General features: G+C 33.5%; 2 protein-coding genes and 1 long non-coding RNA gene across 6 annotated transcripts; 2 read left to right on the forward strand and 1 right to left on the reverse strand.

Moving 5' to 3' along the window:
- The first annotated feature begins 1,911 nt into the window (after nt 1-1,911).
- On the forward strand, nt 1,912-5,669 carry LOC125222122 (transcription initiation factor TFIID subunit 14b-like). 3 transcript variants are annotated; one of them, XR_007176478.1, is made up of 7 exons: nt 1,912-2,124; nt 2,931-3,019; nt 3,112-3,333; nt 3,419-3,603; nt 3,705-3,814; nt 5,107-5,177; nt 5,313-5,669. XR_007176478.1 is itself a non-coding variant. In XM_048124596.1 (6 exons), exons 1-6 carry the CDS (start codon nt 2,014-2,016, stop codon nt 5,400-5,402), a joined length of 804 nt encoding a protein of 267 aa, XP_047980553.1. In that variant the 5' UTR covers nt 1,913-2,013; the 3' UTR covers nt 5,403-5,669. The 3 variants fall into 3 exon arrangements, 2 of the variants coding, with proteins under 2 accessions (XP_047980553.1, XP_047980545.1); XM_048124596.1 differs by lacking the exon at nt 5,107-5,177 and having other exon boundaries at nt 1,913-2,124; nt 3,708-3,814; XM_048124588.1 differs by lacking the exon at nt 5,107-5,177 and having other exon boundaries at nt 1,915-2,124.
- Nucleotides 5,670-7,888: 2,219 nt separating this feature from the next.
- On the forward strand, nt 7,889-8,767 carry LOC125202601. The gene is made up of 2 exons (XR_007173132.1): nt 7,889-8,186; nt 8,413-8,767. It is a non-coding gene; the product is annotated as an uncharacterized LOC125202601 (long non-coding RNA).
- Nucleotides 8,768-13,146: 4,379 nt separating this feature from the next.
- Nucleotides 13,147-21,398, reverse strand: LOC125218961 (pre-mRNA-processing factor 39-2). 2 transcript variants are annotated; one of them, XM_048120792.1, is made up of 14 exons: nt 21,251-21,398; nt 20,260-20,730; nt 19,524-19,627; nt 19,048-19,277; nt 18,316-18,483; nt 17,525-17,876; nt 16,889-17,032; nt 16,194-16,346; nt 15,994-16,110; nt 15,438-15,518; nt 15,083-15,232; nt 14,418-14,708; nt 14,020-14,124; nt 13,147-13,466 (listed from the first exon to the last, which is right to left on the reverse strand). In XM_048120792.1, exons 2-14 carry the CDS (start codon nt 20,684-20,686, stop codon nt 13,374-13,376), a joined length of 2,415 nt encoding a protein of 804 aa, XP_047976749.1. In that variant the 5' UTR covers nt 20,687-20,730; nt 21,251-21,398; the 3' UTR covers nt 13,147-13,373. The 2 variants fall into 2 exon arrangements, with proteins under 2 accessions (XP_047976749.1, XP_047976757.1); XM_048120800.1 differs by lacking the exon at nt 21,251-21,398 and having other exon boundaries at nt 20,260-20,360; nt 20,449-20,568.
- Between the last annotated feature and the right edge of the window lie 1,440 nt (nt 21,399-22,838).

Genomic DNA, 22,838 nt, shown 5'->3' on the forward strand with positions numbered 1-22,838 from the left:
TTCTATTAATTACCTACTCATAGACAAAATAACTAAAACAATAATTAACATTCTAAGCATACCGAGCAACTAGACAAATCTGGGGTTGAATACTACTGTTCCATTAGTTCCATAAAAATAGAGATATTTTTTAATGGTAGAATTTTGATGCATAATTAGGGCCCGTTCGGATGGACTATCATATCCCAGATATAATTAAACCCATGTTCGGATGGCAATATTAGATCCCCAACTTCATCCAAGACTTAATCAGAGATGGATTGTCCCACGACTCTCAATCTCCGCCTCCCCCCTCCGACAAAACAATTTTTGGCTGCGACTAACATTTCTTCCTTTTTTAGCCTTTTCCTTTTTAGCCAAATCAATCTCTGCTATTGTCCAATTTTGCAAGAAACCAGGCTACGCAACCAATTTTCTATCATTCGGGTATTTCAAGAAAGATGATAAGAAAACTGAATTCCAAGATAGGTAATTTATCTCCGTTGTATGGTTTATGAAAGAAGGAAATGAAGTAATTTTTCATGGTTAGAAATTTGGATAAATGTTCTGATTTGTTGATCGCTTATTATTTTGAGAAATTAGGGTTTTAGTTGGTTGGAAAGTGGCATGATTTTGTCTTGGAAGTTCCGATGAAAAATAATTAAATTATAATTATTTTCTAGTATACTATAGCATATTAGACATATTTATCGAAGAGGTGTTTTTGAGGGCATAGTAGTAAATATGCAGTTAGTTGTTGTAATTAATATTTCAAATCAAAATGGCGCATATTTATATCAAAATTGTCCTATTAACCGAACAACTTTGTATCAACCAACATTCAATCCCATACTATATCTTATGACTATTTAATCTATGCAACCGAACACTACCTTAGTAAGTATAAGAGAGGTAGAAAGAAAAAGTTATTGAAAGATGGGTCCATCTCATTAAAGAAATAAGTTACCAAAAATAGAAGTGTACTATTTTCATGTGACGGATCAAAATGAAAATAGTCCTAGGTCGGGGAAAATAGTGGAATAATATTTATAAACTTTGAGGCTCATTCTACGTGAGTTATACTTAAAATAAACCAATTTCATTTTTTAGAAATTATTACTGTATCACCCTAATTATACGTGTACTTAAATATGTAAATTCACTACTAATATGTAGTACTAGTATATATAATACAGATATAAAATTCACTCGCACAAATTAGTTAAGTACCTAGTAATAGACTTATATATTCTCTCTTTTCGCAAATCCACAATAAATAATTTTATTTGCAGATAGTTTTAATGCATGATTAATAGTACTCGTAAAATAGAAAGGATAAAGGAGAAAACTAGTGAGAACGTTTACAAATAATACTCCCCCAGTTCATTAGAAATAAGCTAACTGAAGATGACACAAATTTTAATGCATAACTGATAAAGTATGATAGAAGAAGAAAAAATGATTGGAATAACGTAATGGATAGTGGGGGTCTACAAATTATTAAAGTGAAAATGGAGAAATTTTCTTCTATAAATAAATATGAACTATTTTATAGGAATGACGAAAAAGGAAATTTGGTCTATCTCTATGGGACGCAGGAAGTAATTATAAATTGATGGACATATCAATGAAAAAATTGAGATTATTTTTTGTAAAAGTATCAAAATATATAGTAACTTCTTCATTCCTTTAAAGTAGACTGCATTTGTCATTTTGGCGGGTCCCGTATAAATAGCCTAATTATATTTAAGAAAACTTTTTTCTCATTAATGAATACTTCAAGTACTTTATCTTTCTATTGCTCTTTTACTTTATTAATTATGTATAAAAATTCATGCAGTTTATATGTCCACTATTTTTAGGGACGAAGGGAATATAAATTATTTGTGCAGAAAAAGAAATTTAATTCAACAAAATACTCAACCGTAGCCCTCTTCGGTTAAATGAATAAAACTATAAACCCTAATTTCTTGTCAAAATCCCTAATTCATCATAACCGAAAATCTCAAATTTCTACTTTTCAGATGCTCGGCAATGGCCGAAATAGTAGAAATTGACGGTCAGCCGGAACGAAATACCAATGAATCCACTCTAAAACCGCAGCGGATAAAAATTACTAGAGCTTCAGACGATGGAGACAAAAAGGTAGCTCTGACTGCACAATTTGATTTCCAATTTTAATTTTTGCCACAAAATCTGTAGCTTGTACGTTATTAAAGTATGTATACACAAGCACGCAGTATTTCTGTCGTAATTTTAGGTATTTATGGAATCTTTAAACCCTTAATCTGTTCCATCATATGAACTGTATATGCATAGGCGTAGCAAGTTGCATGAACAACATAGAGACATGAATGCATGAGTGAACGAACTTCAGTCGCACTTTGAGTTTGTAATTCTTATCATTTTCTGTAGTAACGGTTAGTTAGGGGAATTTTTCAATCACAGTTTGACTACTTGGTTTTGGGGGGACTTGGATGAGGTCGACGAGTTTGTATATGTGTTCAATCAATCTGGACTTGCTGGCTTCAGAAACTAGATAAAAGCATGAGATGAAGCGGATACAACGAATAAATCCTTATATCTCGAAACTTGAGCTGTGTTACTGAACTATTACCATTATCGGACTGAATATGACTACCTTGTCTAATATTTTAAATTCAACGCACAAACGTAGTGTCACATGGTTTATAGATGATCGATTCTTTACGAGAACAAAACTGTATAATTTACAACTTAATCAGGTGCATACAATGATAATCTTTTTGAACTACTCTTTTCTGCTTATTGTAGAGGGTAAGGCATGATGAATCCCATGTCTTTGTCATAACTTTTTTCCTGATGGTCATTATTATTCAATTCCACCTAAATATGTATTGATAATATTTTGTATCATTAAGCTGGCAATTCTAGGAATTTAATGTAGTGTTTTATGGATGCTTGCCTTACAGATTTTGCAGAAGAGACTCAAAGATGTTGAAATCTGTGTTCCGATAGTGTATGGAACAATCGCCTTTTGGCTTGGTAGAAAGGCCTCCGAGTAAGTTGAATATCAGAGTTATATGCCTTTCCTGTGAATTTCATTATGTTTGTAGACTAATTAACTTAGTTGATGTCTTTTTTGGTCATTAGAACTCAGTCACATAGGTGGACGGTCTATGTCCGAGGGGCAACAAATGAGGATATTGGGGCAGTGATCAAGCGTGTTGTATTTCAGTTGCATCCAAGTTTCGAAAACCCTGTTAGAGTTGTTGAGTCTCCACCTTTTGAGTTGTCGGAGTGTGGTTGGGGTGAATTTGAAATTGCCATCTCTCTTTTCTTCCACAATGATGTTTGCGATAAGCAGTTGGACTTGTAAGTCTATTAGTTTTGTCTTTGAATATGCTCCTTTACTGCTTACCAATCACCAATATAGTTGATAATGTCTTTCTGTTTTTAGGTATCACCATCTTAAATTATATGCTGAAGATGAAAGTGGCCCTCAGTCAACTAAAAGGCCTGTTGTCGTGGAAACATACAACGAGATAGTATTTCCAGATCCATCTGAGAGTTTTTATGCCCGTATCCAGAAACATCCTGCTGTAATTGTGCCTCGACTTCCAGTCATGTTAAACTTGCCCACTGGTAATGTCATTACTATCTATTTTGCTTCCATGTTGTTTTTTTATTCTTAGCATAATGGGAAACAATCTTATTTCTTCCTACCTTTTCTGGTACCTTTATAGAAGATCCTAATGAAAAGAAAGGCGATACCAAAGATAACCCGTTGAGTCAATGGTTTATCAATTTCTCTGAGGCAGATGAGCTGTTAAAACTTGCCGCTGCTCGACAGCAGGTAATGCGGTTTTATTCATTTGCATATTAGTTGGACCATAATTGCACGAGGACATACCTTCAAATTATTTCTTATGTGTATGCCCATAAACTTCCATAAATTATAACTTGCTGCAGTGGTTGGATTATCCAAAATTTTTCAGATTGTTGTGACTGTAAAGTTTGATGTCAAAATGTCCTATTTGAATCATTGTTCTCATTTTTTCTTAAGTGGGTTGGCCGGTTGGGTCAGATGTTGGGATGAGTGAAAGCAGCCATTTCCAATAGTCAGAACAAAGTTTTCATTGTATGATACCAATCTGCAATTATTCAGTGAGACGAATAATTCTATCTTCTCTTAATATATGATCCTTCGCACCTGCCTACAAAATGGAGATTATAGATTATTTTGACAGGTGCTTTAAAATTAAAAAATAATAGTAATATATAGAGGAATAAATTCTTCAGTATACCATAATTGTATAATCGTCTTATGAGATGGATTTTCATGGCATTTTCTAGAGCAGTAAAACAATTTTTATTGTTTCTTCCATGGTTGACGTGTGCAAGCATGAAGAGAATGTAGTTGCAACTTTAAAATTACTTAGGGAGTTACATGTGCAAGTACTGATAATTTAATTGCTTCCTTATCTCGACAGCTGGAAAGTATTTGAAACTAATTATGCCGTTTGAAACTATGTCTTCAATAGCATTATCAAAAGTCAATATTTATTACTTCCTCCGTCCGCGACTAGGAGTCCCAGTCTGCCATTTCGGTCCGTCTACGATATGAGTCCTAGTTCACTTTACTAAAAATGGTAAGTAGGCCCCACATTCCACTCACATTTTAATAATTTATTATAAAACTAATATATAAAAATAAGACTCGCATTCCACTATCTTTGACACCCACTTTTCTCTACATTTCTTAAAACCCGTGACAAACTCAATCGGGAATCCTAATCGCGGACGGAGGGAATATTTACTAATCATTTACACCTCTAATTAATTTCTTTTTGATATTCTCAAAAGAAATTAATTAGCCAGAATATTTAAGTCTAGAAGAGTTTACATTCATCCAACCCTAAATGTCAGAACCTGAATATGCATTAGTGTGCCCTGTTCCCTGGGTTTATTATGTTGGTTGTTACTTTGTGGTTTGAACTTTTGTTCCTTTACTATCAAACACTGAACTCATCCAAAAAATGTCCTATTCTTCCTTTATCATCTGTCATTTGCGCTAGCTGTTTTTTCCGTCTTCAATTGTTTATCTCTTTGTATTTACTATGGAAAAAAGTTGATTTGTGGGGGCAGGAATTGATGTAGAGCCCCCTCTTCCTGTGCTCTCCCTAGTGACTACATTGGGATTATTTGAGAAATTGAAGGTAGTTTGCTTTAAGTGCTACTTCTTCTAGAGTACTAGGGGATTATTTTGACTGTCACAATCAGACACTAGTGTGTCTATTTCAGACATTGTCATAATATGGACAAACCTTCTGACTTTGTCAACATTGTGGTAGGTCCAAGCTCATATCATCAAGCTTAGAAGGCAACTGAGCGTCATCGATGGGCTGCCACTACAGTCATGGAAACCAGGCTCTAATTACTGACACGTAAGATGGTGAATCATGGTAAAAGGACTTCGGTATATGCCATGGATATGCACATATATGTATCAGCTTAGGGCAGGAAACCTGTAATTTGTGATAACCTTCTGTGTAGGCCATTTCTTATTTTTCATGCTCTCCATTTGCATTTGGGATTCGAGCACCGTTGTTATCTCGTATTAGAGGAGAAATTATTATTTGGCGAAAAGGCAGTGGCGGCATATTGTCTGTACAACACTGAAAAATATAATAACTTGCCTATGTTCTAGAGTCTCTTTGTTGATAGTTGAACTCAACATTTAATTCAGATTCATTTCCTCTTAGAATGTATATTAGGGGAGATGTCTCGAGTTGGATGCTCTTAGTCTTAGCAGCCTTTTACCACTTTGTCTCCATAAGTGATCTTGGTAGGCAAGAATAACAAAACTAACATGTCGCACATGCCAAGTTCAAAAGTCGTTGTCATAAACTAGACCTTCTAATATCTTGTAAAATTAGCTCCTTTTCTTTTCTGTCATTCATAAACTAGACCTTCTAATATCTTGTTGTATGACCACCTATAACCCAGCATGGACCAGGGACTGTAGACTGGTTTACACCAGATGTGTGTAACATGTTTAACTTTGTTTTTTGCTGTTGATTAGGAATAGGAGATATAAAATATAGGCAAGGTGGCTCTCTGCCCCTGGTCCCCCAGTACAATAGGAGATATCTAGTTTTCGGTCACCAGAAAATATGCTCGTTTCTGGTGGTGCTTGTTCTGGTTAGGAGGCAAGATTATTACAGGAATTTTATTCCTCTCCTGTGTTTGATTATAAGAATTTGGTATTGCACATAGTGATATATACCAGAGCATTTATCCTATTCTGCTACAACTGATGTCGTGAGGAGAAACGTGTTTGAACAAGGACGAAAGGCTTATGTGGTTGTGCAATGGTACCTCACGGTAGGTGTGGTCTAGTGACTTGGTCCAACTTTTCATTGATTATGCTGGTGTTCAATTTTGCATCCAACCACCTTCTTTTATAGGTATCGCTTTCGTTCCAATTAATAATGCTGTACAATGCCCCGGAGCACTGGTATGCTGTTCGTTTTGTAGCTTTCTCGCAAACAGAACTTGTGAAGTGCATCTAGAATGACTTCTGGCCTGTGCTCTATGATGCACTTAACGTATTTATCTACAGCAAAATGATAAGTAATTCATAACCTTTTTAGGGCCACTATATGCTTTAGTTGTATGTGTTACATTCTTACATGAGTTTTGTCTAGGAATATTAATGAGGCAACCTTTTTGTTTTCGGGCTGGATTGTCTCATGGAGCGGATCACCTACTCCAAAACACAATCCATTTCCTATTCCACTCACAACAAAATACAATAATCTTATAAACATGAGCAATTTTAATAAGTGATGGCGGGTCCATTTTATTTTGTTGTGAGTTTGGGTAGGAAATGGATTGGTGTTTTAAATTAGGTGATCTGCTCAGGTTTTTCTCCTCTCCTACATGGCGTTAAATTTATAATTTTTTTAGTTGGTTTATGGATGTCTTGTCTCTCTATAAATGATTTCCTTGGAAAAAAATATCTTTGGTCACTAAACGTAGGGTATAATCACGTGTGCGACCAAAATGCCCCAAACACCCAAGGGTATTTTAGACTTTATGTAATTGCTTGGGTACTCGATTAACAGTTAAGTTTCTATTAAATACTCCTAATATGACAATTAAATTTTTTTTAATGTATTTGAATTTACTTTTTTTCCCCATAATACATCAAATAATTTAAGTATATTTCTTCTCTATTAGTAACATAAATCTTTTTAAAGAAAATTAGATCATATTACTAAATACTAGTATGTGTATATTTTTTTTTGTAAGTCAGGCTTGGTAGTTGATGAACTTACTTTAATCCATTATATAAAAAAATATAATTAATTAATTAGTATAATTTTTTAATTATATATTCTATCTCAAGACATCAAGAAAAACGCTGTAGGAAGTAAGAGACAAGAAGACAAATCTGAATATAAAGAAAAATAACCTAAATACCATATTACAACCTAATAGAAACATAATAACAAATTGTGTATCCAAGAAGGATATTACAATCGGCATAGTTCAAGAAATATTTATGAAGTTAAACTCAAAGAAATTAGAGGATTTGTCTGTAACATTCCAGACTCAAATTATGCTATCATTTTATAATATATGTGTAAATAAATTGTCTTAGTATAATAGATATATTAAACGATTTTTATATAGGATAATATTACTAAATGGTGATTGTAGTTAAATATGACTACCATATATTTATATGTGATAAATTTTTTATATATATAAACATGTAAATTGAGTGAATAGAATTCTTTGAATTATTATGAGTACATACATAGTATATATCACATGCATGCAAGTAGTGAAGTAGTTATGTAGTCCGTATATGTATATGTTGAGTTAACTATGAAGTTAATTTAAATAAATAAATAGTACATGCAAAATAGAATGGTAACGTGTGTGTGCCTTGCATATTAATATACAAATGCAATAATGATAGGTGTCACAACAGTAGATGTATGCGTGTCCAATTTTCTTAATCATCACTTTCCTAATTTAAAAGATAAGAAAAGAAACATATAATGTCAGCTATTATATTTAATACATGTTAGATGGATCACATCTAGTAAGTCGGCTTATAAGGAAATGAGGGAAAAGAATTGGATTTTGTTCAAAGAGGTCAAAGATTGTAATCGTGAAATGGAATCACAGATTCGCTTAGAATGTGAAATAAGGTGGGTATAAATCTCATTTTTAGTTATATATGTGCTGTATGATTGATTGCTATGTATTAAATTGGAGTGAATATTTGAATTATACGGTGAAATATGATGGATATATGATTGGCATAAGAGAGTATAGTTTAAAGGAATTATTTGATGGGAAATATGATATTGAAGTACATGAATCATGTGATTAAAGAGGATCTGTGACTGTCTTGCCGTGGATCTGAAATTACAGAAGGGACCTATGAGTCCAAATACAGAGGGATCTTCGGGTCATAGAGGAATCCCGGGCAGATACCAGGCTTGATTTGTCACAGAATAATAAATTGAGTAGAGAGACATATGTATACGAATATTAATTTGTTTATGATATTTATTGCTCCTGGTTATATGTATTGCTTAAAGAGTATGTTTGATAATTGTGTGGTGGGAAATTAAAGGTGAAATTTATATACATTGGACTGTGGCTCATAGATATCAACGATAGAAATAGATATTGGTTTTTGAATGTATCTGATATGAGTGTTTTGTGTTTGAATGTATCTGATATGAGTGTTTTATTTGACATGTGGATTAATATTTTTAAAATTTCTTGGATTTATTTATTTAAGAATATATTTCAGAAGGGTTGACTGTGACATTGTCTTTTTCATCTCTTAATATTTATTATGAAGAAGTGTATTAATTATTTCCATCAAAAGATTAGTTGAATCATTTCGAAATCCATGGATCGTGCAACAGATTAAGAGTATGCTCACCGTTAGTTAGTTTGGCCATGCATTGAATTGGATTAAGCATGTTATTAAAGCATATTCAATAAGGGAAATGTTTTTAATATCCAATGTCTTTATTAGCTATTTTTTATCCATAATTATATTTGATGTGTAGACTATCTTTATGTATATATTAGGCACACATCTCAAATACATATGCATATTACGTTAATACATTTATACTTTTTCTGTCTATAAAAAATAGTCTTATTTGTGGACCGCACAGATTTTAATATAAAATTGGTAGAGTAAAAAGTGAATGAGAAAAAATAGGTAAAATAAGGGAGATATAGACGAAAAGTGGGTAAAGTACGAGAGAGGAGAAAAAAATGGGTAAAATCTGACACATAAACTTTCGATTTTTAAAAATGAGTCTATTTTTTATGAACATTCCAAAATGACAAAATGAGATTATTTTTCATGGACGGGAAAGTACACATATTAGCCAATAGGTATGGGGTGTGTAATGCGTTATAATGCTAATTTAAAATGCTCTAAATAATAGTCATTATATCATCAAATCAAAACCTATTTAGCTCTGAATATCAATACAACCTAAAAAAAATGTAGGTGTCTCAATGTTAACTAACAAAAATTTAGTTATAACTTACTCTTCAAAAATGTCTCAACACTTTGATTTCATATAACTATTTCAATTAAATTTTTTTTACACATATCGAGTGACGTATTTTGATAATATTCTCGTAAATTTTCAAAATTTTTGATAAGTAGTTTAATATGAATATAGTTATCCTAATATGTCAATATAATTTATCGTACAATGTCAATATATTAAATTGTGTCGACATACTTATATCACCGTGTTGATATTTTAGTATAGCGCGATCATATGCCTTAAATTTGGTGGTTGTTATTATTCTTTTAAGATTAAATAGCACGGAGTAAAAAATAAAATTACTCATGAAAATTTGGAAACAATTAGATCTATATAAATCATATAATCACTAATTTGTTGTAGATAACATTTTAAGGAGAGTTAGTAACACCACTGAGAATTTTCCCCTCATATCATACTACATCGATATTATCTCAAAAATTAATTTAAATTATGGAAATATTAACATATCATCATATTTTGCTTGATTCATTCTTTTATCAACTTTTATTTAGATTTTCTAGTCCACATTGAAACATAATATCTGCAAATTTTCCAATAGCAATATGGAGTAATTAATTTTGAATAATTATAGATATTTTAATGAAATAGAGAATGATAATATAGAATTGAAAAATACGAAGTAATTAATTTTGAATAATTATAGATATTTTTTGAAATAGAGAAAGATAATTTAGAATTGAAAAATTAAGAAATCTTAAACCAATTTATTCATTAATATTTAAAATTTAGGACGGAGAAAGAAAATTGAAACCTTTTATTTTAACATAGAGGAAGAAGATGAAGTGAATAAAAAAAATAAAGCAAAATTAAATATTGAAAAGAGAAAAAATCGACAGAGCCACTAATTCTAAATAGCGAAGATTTAATAAGAATTTCTAATAGAAAATAAAATAATACTAGTATAGATTAGATTGGATTTGTTTGTTAAATTAAAAAATCAAAACTTATTATAATCCTAATAAACAGGGAGAGAGGATAAGAATGTCCAAATATAAAGTATTATACACTTCATAATTAACAAAAACGATAGAAAATTATGTATTAATCCCTTTTATTGCAAAGACACTATGTCTCATTATCCATTCAAATAATTAAATGTTTTGTTACCAGGAACTTCAAATGTCATGATACAGTATATGTTGCAATTTTTTAGTTATTCTTAACATAGACATTGAAATAAGGTATTAGTACTAATCATCCTCTCTTAAGAAGAGACGTGGGCAATTATAGTTCAATCATGCACAAGAGTTTCCTATCGTTGGAACTGAGAAGGAACTTAGACCATTGATCTTTCTATTATTAATTAATGGTTGTTATGATAACAAAGTAGTATTGTGTAGAAAGCTTTATACAAATGAATATCTACTATAATCCATAACTGCGTAAACGAATAATTGTATATTATGGTTTAACCTAATTCACTTATTAATTTCTTCGTGTGAGATTAACAAATTGGACAAGTTTAGTTCTATATTCATTCATTTAATTCCTTGCAAATGCAACATCACGGTATCCTCTCTTTCGGCTAATCAGTCAAGGATATGATCGTACGATAATTAATGCATATATAATAAATATCTATGTAACATATAATTATGATGTGATCACAGATAGGTCTACATCAATTATCAAGAAGAACCAAAAAAATTGCACAAGTTTTGTCTCCTCATATTTAATTGCCAATTGAGTTTATTTAACAATTATTATAAAAAAAAAATACACAATAGCTTAGACAATTTGTAATAAAGAATTAGGACCCGGTTGTATTGTAGTATTGTCTTTGATAAAATTATGTAATTTGCATTCAAGATTGCTATTCCTCATTTTTATAATAATGAATTATGAAGCCACGTTTATTAATTTTAAAAATAATATTAAGGTAGGAATTGAGAATTTGAACATTGGATGGCCCTAGTGTCCTGTTGAATGCAAGAATGTAGGCCACACTAAAAATGGTTGATGACCACCATTCAACATGATTTCTTACGAAAAACCATGCAACAATTAGTTTTTTGCCCCCACAGTCCACATGTTTTTGTTTCTACCAAAATTTATTATTTCCCATTGTGTGTGTATATATATAAGAATCCCCTTTCATTTTCCCCATATCCTAAATTGTTTCTTATACTCTCAAGCCAAAAAGAAGAAGAAGAAAAAAGCCATGGCTATATGGAAAACAAACAAGAGTTGTTGTACTACTACTACTACTACTACCGCCACCACAAGTGCAGTAGCCCTCAGGCGCTCAAGCAATGGGAGGAGAAACGACGTCCCAAAAGGCCATTTTGCAGTGTACGTGGGCGAAAATAGGACCAGATATCTCGTTCCTATTACACTTCTCGAAAATTCCATGTTTCAGGCTTTATTGCAAAAGGCCGAAGAGGAGTTTGGATTTCATCATGATATGGGATTAACCCTTCCTTGCGATGAACAAGATTTTTGCTCTTTGGTTGCCATGATTAAATGAGTGATTTGTTAAATCTAGAACATAACATTCATATACTTCCGCATTGTTATTTTAGACTTAATTTGTACATGCTATAACTATCTATGTACGGCTTGAAAGATTGAGTACAAGTTTTCTTTTGTTTGCATGGAGTTTTGATAATACAAAAGTCTATATATTTTGGGGCGAAGATATTAATTCATTTAAGAAGGGCAAAAATGAAAAATATAGAAAAAAATTATGTTATGAGAAGAAGCATTTAGTTGTATTTTATATAGTAGTAGTATATAATTTGAAATTTATCTATAAATATATAATGGTGGGAAAGGGTGAGGGGGCATTTGCGTCTGCTGCTTATGGGCTGGCTCCATCCTTGTATATATCTCAAAGTTTTGCTACATTACAAAATTATATCTACAACTTTTAGTATGTGTCAAAAGTTATTTCTCTGTTTTTTGTTTTCATCAAATATCTTAAACTTTTGCATTTTCTATAAAATGTCCCGCTATACGAAATTTGGCGACAAAACTTAGTCTATTGTGGAATTTCTCTTTCATCTCAACATATGGAACAGAGTCATTTTAGCATAAATAAGAATGCGTTTCCCTAAAACCTTAGCGTTTTAAATTATTTAGACTGCACAAGCAGTTCCGATAGTAGACAACAAAAAGAGTTGACATTATGTTCAAAATCTAAAAATTTTACACTGTGTTAACATTGTGTTGAAAAGTTTAGAGTTAGTATATTTGAGTTTGCATTTTATCACTACCATATTTATAAATGTGCAATGTCCATAGAAATATATCATATGGGATGACACGGATTTTATCACACAATTAGTAAAGTAAGAGAAAATGAGAGTAATAAATAGCATTACCCACAAATAATAAAATAAATGGGAAAAAAATTCCATAAATGAATATGTTTATTTCACAAGACCAATGCAAAACAGAGTGCATTATTTAGTCTGTGTTGATTGTATCTTCTGGATATATATAATGCTCAAATATTATATTTTCCTCAAATCTTTTATCACGACGATAACAGAAGAGCCTCCAAATCAACACTGCACAACAAAGACTAATAAATCTATAGGAACTTAAAACTAAATAGCCAGAAAAGTAGTTAAATTGTAAATGGAAATCAATCTTCTGCACGTAAGTATCTGAAGAGAAAGTAATCGATATTACAATGAGCTCGTCGTCTAAAAGTGTAAGCTAAACCCCCCATCCATAGCACACAAAAAACTCATCGTATCGGTCACTTATATCTTACAGCGTGTATCGGTCCTTACATCTTACAACCGACTTACAAAATTGGACCTATCCAATGCTCCCTTAGTAATAACCAGAGTAATATGCAGCGGAGGGGGCAGCGGGAGTTTGCTGGACCGGAGCTGCAGCTACAGCAGGCTGTGCATTGGGAAAGGCCTGCTCGATAACAAGGCAAAATAGAACTTCTCACCAATAATCTCTGTTGAATAAATCACCACTAAACACATAACAGGAAACAAAGGTAATCTTTGCTTCAATTTGACCATAGCACCTAATTATACCAACTGGTGTCCAAAACGTAGTATAATAAAAATCATCAACATATGCAAGTACTGATGAGATTAAATTGAAAAGAACAATAGCATTAATGTAGTTTGGAGATAACGTAGGCACCAATTTATCACTAAGTATTTGTGGACAACCAATTTCAATTCCCCAAGCAACAGGTTATATTGATTCTGAATGAAGCTAAGATCTTGAAAGCAATCGCCATATTGTGTTGCTTTGGGGCATGTCAATGGTGATAAAATTTCAAAAAGGCAAAACTATTTCTTATATATATTCCTCATGCACAAGTTGAAGATAAAATAAAATGACATAAGAAAATTCACTGGAGCATGAACAAGTAAAGGGCAATTAGTGATCACAGCAAGAAAACTAGCACAACACCTAAAGTAATAGTACTACTAAAAATAGACTTTTATGTTACCTGCGCTTGGTAGGTCTGAGGATAAGTTCCATATGCCGTACTTTGAGGAACTGAAACAGATGCCTGTGGATGTGCATAATTTGCTCCATAACTGCCATATGCAGCCTATGGGCCAACAGAAAAATTATAAATAAACAAAACAATTGCAGCAAGTTGCATTACGTAGCAGCCTACAGGAAGTCAGGAAAGCAGAACATGAAGTAGTGAACAAAATAAGTTAGATTATTATGTTCTACAAAGACCTATTCGTAACCTCTTAATACAAGAAATACACCACGCGCACATCATCAAAATGCAGGGAAAATAAGCGCAGCATACTTTTCTCACTAAAGTTGCAGGATATTTAAATTTCATTTTATACCCCTTAACAAAAGAACGGAAAGATCAGCGAAATATACCTGTTGTGCATAATTCCACTGCTGTGCCTGAGTTTGTGCGGCTTGAGGCCAAGCTTGAGGTTGTACACCATAACCTGCAGGCCACTGAGTTTGTGAACTAGGATACGCACCCATCACAGAGGGTGCAGAAGTCGAAACAAGTGATTTTGCAAGTTTTGTTCTATCTGAAGCTAAAAACTCCTCAGCATGACGTTTCTTTGAATCTGCCGTGCTTCTACGGTTCAAGAACAATTTTGAATGTCTATAATCTGCCTTCTTAACAGACATAGCATCTCCAAAGAGATCCAGGAACTGCAAATTAACATCAGCCATGATATGATATGCCCAAACAAGACCTCTCATTCATTAATCCCAAATCGATGCAGTGTCTCATAGATAAAATTGAGACATTTGTGTGGTGACGTGAAAATTAAGCATTATATTTTTAGTATACAACATAATGCACAATAAAGCTACTTGTAGATAAAGTGCCAGTATAATTCAAATTTAAAGAAGTCCACATGGTATTAAAAAATGTGTGCCCATCATCATCATCATATCATGCACAATTATGTGCTCCACATCATCATAAGAAACTTAACAGTTGACTAGCCAACATAGGCACAGTTAATTTATCATGGCTCAATTTCAGATTCAAAAAATTTATGGAAGCTGAACTTCATTACCTCCAAGAAAATGCTTGACAGCTCCTCCCGGTCATCAACACTTGCAATACTAGGGTTCTCAGGACTAGGAACAATAAATTTCTCAACCAACGAATCTAGATATTCTATTTGCTTTGGAAGAGTCTGAATTGACTCTAAGTGTATCATTGCCTGCAAGAAATCAGATTTAACAAATGAAACCAAAGGGCAATGTTATGAGAAAAGTAGAAACACGTTTCTTTTTACATAGATGTGCCTATCAGTTTCTCTCTGCATGGCCATTTTCCCCTTGTTTTGTTACAAGAAAAAGAGAGATAACTGAAAGCTAAGCCACTAAGGACAGAATCAGATCAAGGAATAGCAAAAATCATAGAACCTCCAGCAGTGGTTTTGACAGTGGCGCACTCTCCACACCTCGAACAAGAATGTCTCTTGCCTTTTCAACATTGCGAGAAACCTTGAATAAAAAAAATTAAGGATGTATGAGATGTTTCCCACAAAAAAAAAAGTAAAAAAATCTCCAACGGTATACACAACCCCCACATGTCATTAAAAAGTCAGTGCTTCCAAACAATTCAATATGAGAACATTTACTAATATACTAGTGATAGTTAGAGGGATAGATAAAATAACAGAATTGAAGGGAAAGTTGATCTGTCAATGATAATGCAATGAAACACAAGCATTCTAGGCATAGAAAAAAAAAGATATGCTGAGCATACTGAAACTGAACTCTAATTCAAAATATGGTACTACTTAACTACTTTAAACATAACACTGGTTTAAATAGCCTAAAAAACTAAGTTAACTTCTACATGCAAGCAATATGCATATAATATAATAATTGAACTTTAATAACAGGATACACTAGCAACATAAATGGAACACGAGCCAACTAGCATAAGAATGTAATATAAAATTACAAAACGTACCAAGAATATGAAACGTGAGTACTGAGCGAACAACAAAGATAAAGCTTGTGAATGTTCCTTTCCCTTCTCGATAGCAATTGCCTGCTCATACAAAGAACAAGCATCTTCCAACTTCCCCTGTGAAACGGGAAAACATTTAGTAAAAAATTTTGGCTGCATTATCAACCAGTAAACAGGAAAGCATAGTTAGAACATCTCACAAGTCGGTTTTCCATGTTTGCATGCTTTATTATTGCCTCTAGAAGACCAGGTGCAATCCCAGTGTGAACATGTTGATAAGCAGCTCGTGCTCCCGAAATGTCACCATGCTGTTCTTTAAATTGAGCAGCAAAAAGATGGATCTCTGGCTGCCTCTGTGTATATGTGACATAGTTAAACAACATTAAAACAAGTTTTAGCCCGCTGACCAGTCTAAATAACTGAAGTTATCATTTACAGCGGTAATCATTTAGTATGTTATCACAAACAACAATAATAAGTAAAAGCTCTCATAGGTATAAGCTATCTATATCCATATACTTAATGATTAAAACAAGGAAAATGTAATTAAGATCTGTAATAAAATAAAACAAAATAGCAATCAAGAAACCATCATACTCCCTCCAAGGCTCCGTCCTACTCAAGATGTCCACATTCTTGAGTAGCACGGGATTTTAGGAGGAGTTGTTAGGTGGAGTAAGTAGAGAGAAAATAGTAGTTGAATATTTTTAATGAGAGAGGAGAGAGGAATTTATTTCCAAATATTTGAAAATGGTCATCTTGAATGGGGCAAACTAAAAAGGAAAGGTGGACATCTTGAGTGGAACAGAGGTAGTATTTGACAATTCAAATAGATCAAAGGCCTAACAAATAATTTTTTACCATATTGATAATAGAATGACTTGAGCGATGCTACCTTGACAAATACTTGAGTAGCACGAGCAAGTGCATTTTCTACAATCTCCATACTACCACTAGCTTCCATGCACAGGACATAACGTATCCAGAATTCTGGGTATCTAGCACACGCTATTAAACACCTTTCATAGAGCTTAACAACCTGAAAATGTAGATAGTGTTACAGATCAAACATCTATTTCAATATTATGAAAAGGACAAAAAAAAAGGAATGCGAAGGAGAAATGCACAAAGAATACTCCTCGCTGGCGGAAAAAGGGAGGCCCCTCAAATATGAAAGGAGGGACCCTCCTAGACTGATAGATAGTAGATGGTTAGGAAGATAACAACACACCTGCATGCATAACATTGGAACTTTAAAACAAAATTATTGTCATACTACACATCTGAACCCAGAATTTCGACTCACAAATGAGAGTTTGAGGTACTTAGCCTTATAGAAAGTAAACGGAAGGCCCAATGCTAGAGTCCAAGTTCAATATCCCAATTTTTAAGAAGCTTCTCCAATGGTTTAGCCAATAAAGCATATGATGCGGCAGATACTACTTGACTGTTAGTCAATGTATAACAAGGACAACTAAAGCTAATTGCAAATAGAAATTAGAAATTGTGCAAATCAAACACACTTGGGTACCTTATTGAAGTCATCTCCACCTTCTGTAAAATCAAGATAATTATGCCAATTTTCAAGCTCCGCAACATTGAGAGGCCTCACATGGAAATAGGGCCTCCTGATCGCTGTTTCAAAACCAATGATCTTAGAATCAAACTCTTTAGCTTTCTTATAAATCTCTTCCCTAATAGCAATGTACTTCTCCAAGTCCTCAGCATCTTTTAAGCTATCATTTGCAAACTTCGATGATTGCTCTGCAGCATTGGGAGGAATCTCTTCAACATTATCTTCAGAATTTGCGTCAGCAACAGCTGCTGCTTCCTCAACTGTTCGCAACTCAGACAGAGGACGGCTAGCGACCAACTCTTTAAACCTGTAATAACATGTGCACAGATGTTCCCACACAAGGGTCAGCGTGCCAGTCAAGAAGAAAAAACCCACACCACAATTAAAGTGCACACTGAATACATACATGAGTGAACAGTCAGTTTAGGAGCTAAACTGAATGCCAGTTAACGGCCTCCATCATACTCCATAAAGGAAGGTTTAAAACAAAACACAACTCTAACCAAAGCAGGCTTGGGAAAATTATTCAGTTTTCAATTTTGTTTAAACTGCAACACGAATCAAAAACTGCCACAACTAACATGCAAGTGACACTGAATCTTAGCACAATCGAGGAGCATGTGTACAAGAGGTAGAAACTAAAATGGGGTTGACATGGCATAAATATAACTAACCCTCACTTCATAGCAAGTTCATTTAATATTAAACAAACAATTAACGTAACAGGCTAAAGTACAATATATTACCCTTCAAAATAACGATCCAGCTGCTGATTTGGAATCTCTAACACCCTTGTATAAATTGTGGCAACATGGGACCAATCTTGTTGTGAAATTTCATACTCTATGTATTTATCCCAGAGTGGAAAGCACAGATAATCTGTTCCAACATAAGCTAAGGCTCGTTCAAATAGCCTGAAACATCATAACAGTAGATGGCAGTAACACTCAGCAAAGATAAAAGGTAGCCAACAATCACCCAAAAAAATGTAGTGGACTAGTATCAACAAGGAACTATTCACTCAAAGAGCGTTGAGAAATCTGAACTAACAAATTATGCTGTTCATTTACCTTACTCAATAGAATCTTACACAGCTCGTCAGAGGATGAGAGATACAGGCCATCTTAGACTTACTGTGCAACAGCTTCAGGGCAGCAATTGTGTCTTGAAGCACCTCATGTGCCATCGTTACAGACAGAGAAATTTATTGGAAATTTACATTACTAACCCTAGGGAGAAAGTGTGACTGAAAGGCTGACAAGGACATGTTACGATTGAATCCCAAAAAACTCAGCTACTAAATAGTAGCAGAGAAAACAAGGGTTTGCACATCAGGGAAAAAAAACTTGTCTAATGTGCACTCCCTACAAACCTTAACACCTCAGACTTCAGTAATGGCCGTTGCAGATGCTGAAAGCATGTTAGAGTGTGACAAAATAACCACACAGCTTGAATGAGTGGAGTTTTTAAGGAGTTACCTTCTAATAGTGTCAGGATCTCCAAAAGTGCCAATAGCGAAGACACAATAATGCAACCACATGTCCACAGAGTAGGTAACTCCTTGAACAGCTCGTTCATAAACTTCGGCAACTTTGTCCACAGGGCTGACACGTGCCTCGTGATCAGCATACTTCTTCCAGTAGCCATAGCATAGAGGAAATTCCGCCAAAAATGTATCATAAACTTTTCGAATCTTTGAAATATTTCCCTAAGAGTGAGAAGAAAGAACAGTTAGTTTAATTTAACATAAATCATAACTAAACATGAAGCAAGAGGAATCCCTGAACCCATTCAGAAGCAGTAACTAAAAAGCAAGAAGCACGTCACGGAGTAACTTGCACCTTATAATTCCAACCAATTAGCAAGTTTAAGTACCAAGTTTGTCACATTATAAAATAAAACTAACAAATGCAGAAGATCATCAAAAACCTAAACTTGAATCTATCGGACATACCTCCGATGTTCTCTCTGTTTCATCAATTAAGGCAGTCCAAGCATCAAAGTCCAGAGAATTAGTTGTTACTATGCTCCATAACCTTTCTTCTTCTGCACTGAGGGCTGCCAGAAAATATTTCAACACGAGAATCAGCATTCATCAAAAATAGTATTTGCAAAATTGCGCATTGCAAGGAAAGTGTGTAAAATATTCAACTGTTAAATAAAATTAATGATTTTCTTGCATTGAAAACTTTAATCGATAGAACAAAATAGTCAAAACCTTACATGTGGAAAATTTCCAGCCACCTAATTACGTAATTATAATAGTTTGCTGTTAAGATTAACTGAATCACAGTTGGTGGGAAAGTCCACCTATAGATGCATAAAATAGTCCAGGAAATTTCCCAGGAAGCAATTACAGAGCCATGCCAATCCACCATCACAGTACAAAAACAAATTATGCATTTCATCGAGTTAATGACCACAACCATCATTACATTTCTAATTATAGGGAATTTACTAAAACTTCACTGTTTATCCAACTAAAAGACAAAAAAAGCTTTAGACATTCCGACCTTATGACTTCAATTAGAGAAAAACAGAAAGACAGAGCAAACACCCTTCCAAAGATTTCACCATGCGGGAAAATTTCCAACTACATTCAAAACCTAATTCCACAAGGAAATCAGAATAATGGGATATAATTACCTAGCCTCTACACAGTTATGTTTTATAGCATCATAGAGAAATACCAGGGCCATCGGAAGGCTGATGCATAGCAGCAGTTTCCATAGCATCAGCTGAAGCAATCCCATTTTCAGAAATAATACCAGCTGATCCATCCCTGATCGTACTAACATCATTGCCATTCAGTGAAGCATCATAATCAGAAACTTGAGTTGAATTTGCTGACAAGTTTGCAAGACCAGTAAAATTTTCACCAGCATCATATGCCACTGCAGTATGGATTTCTTGCTCGGAAACATTTTCCGGTGCCACATGAGCACGCCCAGGGTCTGCATTCACTCCACTTGCTGAAGAAACTATTTCTCCTGTATTAGCTATGCCGCCAAGAGCAAGACTAGCTGCATTTTCAGAAGGTGAAAGAATGGAACTAGCAGCATCAGGAGCATTAGCACTAGCATCACTCTGAGCTACAGAAGATGCTTGTTCCATCATGGTACAACTTTCTCCCACGACACCAAGTTGGAACCCACAGATAACTGCAAAAAGTATAAGCATATAAAATATTTACTTAAGCGTGAAATAAATACTTACTGTATTTTACTGCATCTTACAAACTTACGATCAGTTTGATAAGTATATCAAATAAATTTGAACATTATTTTTAAAGTCCTCTCAGTAAATCAAAAATGAACAAAATGAATACAAATTAAACTATTCGATTGAACATTGATACAAATAGTTATTGAATTACAGAATTTTTTGTTCTATTTGATTCCATGTGGATGCTATTTTATGAAATCACTCAAACTTGATTTACTCACGGTCCTTTCTTCACCTTTTCGTTTTCAGGCGATTCCTTTCACAATTTATTTTTGAATGCTTCTTACTGAAGTAGTGTAGAGTCATGAAAATGCAATTCATATTTTTATTCATAGAAAGGAAATGCTAAAATTATATTGTGACAATAGTTGATACAAATATATTACTTGCACAGCATCAATATATATTTTGCTATAACATGATTGCATCGATAAGAATGATGTTGAGGACAATTACTGAGGCGGCAGCGGTGCTGGAGGGCGGAAGTTGAATAGGAGTCGGCGGGGCGTCAGAGGAGGCGCAAGGGAAGCGAGGCGGTGGAGACGGCCGGCGACGGAGGTAGGGTTTTAAAGAGAGGTAGGGTTTGCCGTTGGGAAGGCTGATATATCTGAGATGAGGCGAAGTAAATCAATCACTTTAAAACTTATGGGTAAATGGGTCGGGTTATTTAGGTAATGGGTCCGGAATCGGGTCATTTGTTGCTCTTCACCAAATTGCTGGGTAGTAATTATTTAATTCATTGGAGGAATATAAATGAATGGGAGTGGTGAATTGCTAATTATAATTAATTTAAGGTTATAGGATTTTAGAAAATGTGTGGTCTACCATTTGTCATATATAATTTTTATTTTTATTAATACAAAAAAAGATAAAAAAAAAGAATTTTTAAATTAGGGTTTGGAATGAAAATGTCAATATAGTGTTTCGAAAATATAAACACAATGCTTTATAAATGTCAACACAATGCTTTAAGAATGTTTACTCATTGCTTATATTGACATTCTACATGTATTAGATTGACATATTTTATGTAGTAGTTGACATTTCTACTGTACGAAAAAAATTTAAAAATTTTGAATTTTTTTTCAAAATTTGACGTCGGAACATATGCATGTAGGATATCGTTGGAATCCTTATGAAATTATCTTTAATTTGATATATGTTATATGAATTTAAAGTTTTGGGATTTCTTTTAAAAGTTAGTTATAACTAAACATGTAGTTAATTGACATTAATATCCCTATTGATATTTTTTGGAATTAATCATATGACCTTATTGACGTTTTTCGTTGATCGTATTGACATTCATGGATTAATGATCTAAGCCCTTAATTTGAATATCTAATGGTTATTATTTAGTTGTAATTAGCAATTAAGTTATGAGTTAACAATATAACACTCCCCCATAAAAGAATTCATATTTATTTTATACTCCCTCGGTCTCACTTTAAGAGTCCCGGTTGAGTTCGGCACGGGTTTTAAGAAATATAAAGGAAAGTTGGTGAAGAAAATAGTGAAATGCGTGTTCTACTTTTTATATTAGTTTTATAATAAAATGTTTGTGGAAAAAGGTTAGTGGAATGTGGGGCCTAATAACATTTATAGAATATTCCAACCGAGACTCCTAAAGTGAGACACCCAAAAATAATAAACCAGGACTCCTAAAGTGGGACGGAGGGAGTATTAATATAGTACTCCCTTCGTCCATGAATATTAGTGCCGTTTTTCCATTTTAGTCAGTTTACAAATAGGAGTCTCAGTTTACTTTTACCATAAATGGTAATAGGTTCACATCTTACACTAACTCATTCCACTCACTTCTTATTTAAAACTAATATATATAGGTGGGACTTCTATTCCATTAACTTTTTTTTTACCCATTTTTCTTAATATTTTTTTTAAATCGTGCCGCCAACGAATGAGATTCCTAATAGGGGACGGGGAGAGTATAAATTAGTATTTGAAGTTTGAGGAAGTTATACAAAAAGTTAATATTAATTTAATTTAACATATTAAATTTAGGAAAAACAACGCAGAATAACAT

The sequence above is a fragment of the Salvia hispanica genome, chromosome 1 (genome assembly GCF_023119035.1).
Source record: "Salvia hispanica cultivar TCC Black 2014 chromosome 1, UniMelb_Shisp_WGS_1.0, whole genome shotgun sequence".
Taxonomy (NCBI): domain Eukaryota; kingdom Viridiplantae; phylum Streptophyta; class Magnoliopsida; order Lamiales; family Lamiaceae; genus Salvia; species Salvia hispanica.

Coding starts and splice junctions, on each gene's coding strand:
- LOC125222122 (XM_048124588.1), top strand. CDS start 2,014: ATGGCCGAAATAGTAGAAATTGACGGTCAGCCGGAACGAAATACCAAT. Junction 3,334..3,418: donor TGCGATAAGCAGTTGGACTT/GTAAGTCTATTA, acceptor TTCTGTTTTTAG/GTATCACCATCTTAAATTAT. Junction 3,815..5,312: donor TTGCCGCTGCTCGACAGCAG/GTAATGCGGTTT, acceptor ACATTGTGGTAG/GTCCAAGCTCATATCATCAA.
- LOC125218961 (XM_048120792.1), bottom strand. CDS start 20,686: ATGATGGAACAAGCATCTTCTGTAGCTCAGAGTGATGCTAGTGCTAAT. Junction 17,877..18,315: donor CTGGATCGTTATTTTGAAGG/GTAATATATTGT, acceptor ATGTTATTACAG/GTTTAAAGAGTTGGTCGCTA. Junction 17,033..17,524: donor GTGGAGATGACTTCAATAAG/GTACCCAAGTGT, acceptor CTACATTTTCAG/GTTGTTAAGCTCTATGAAAG.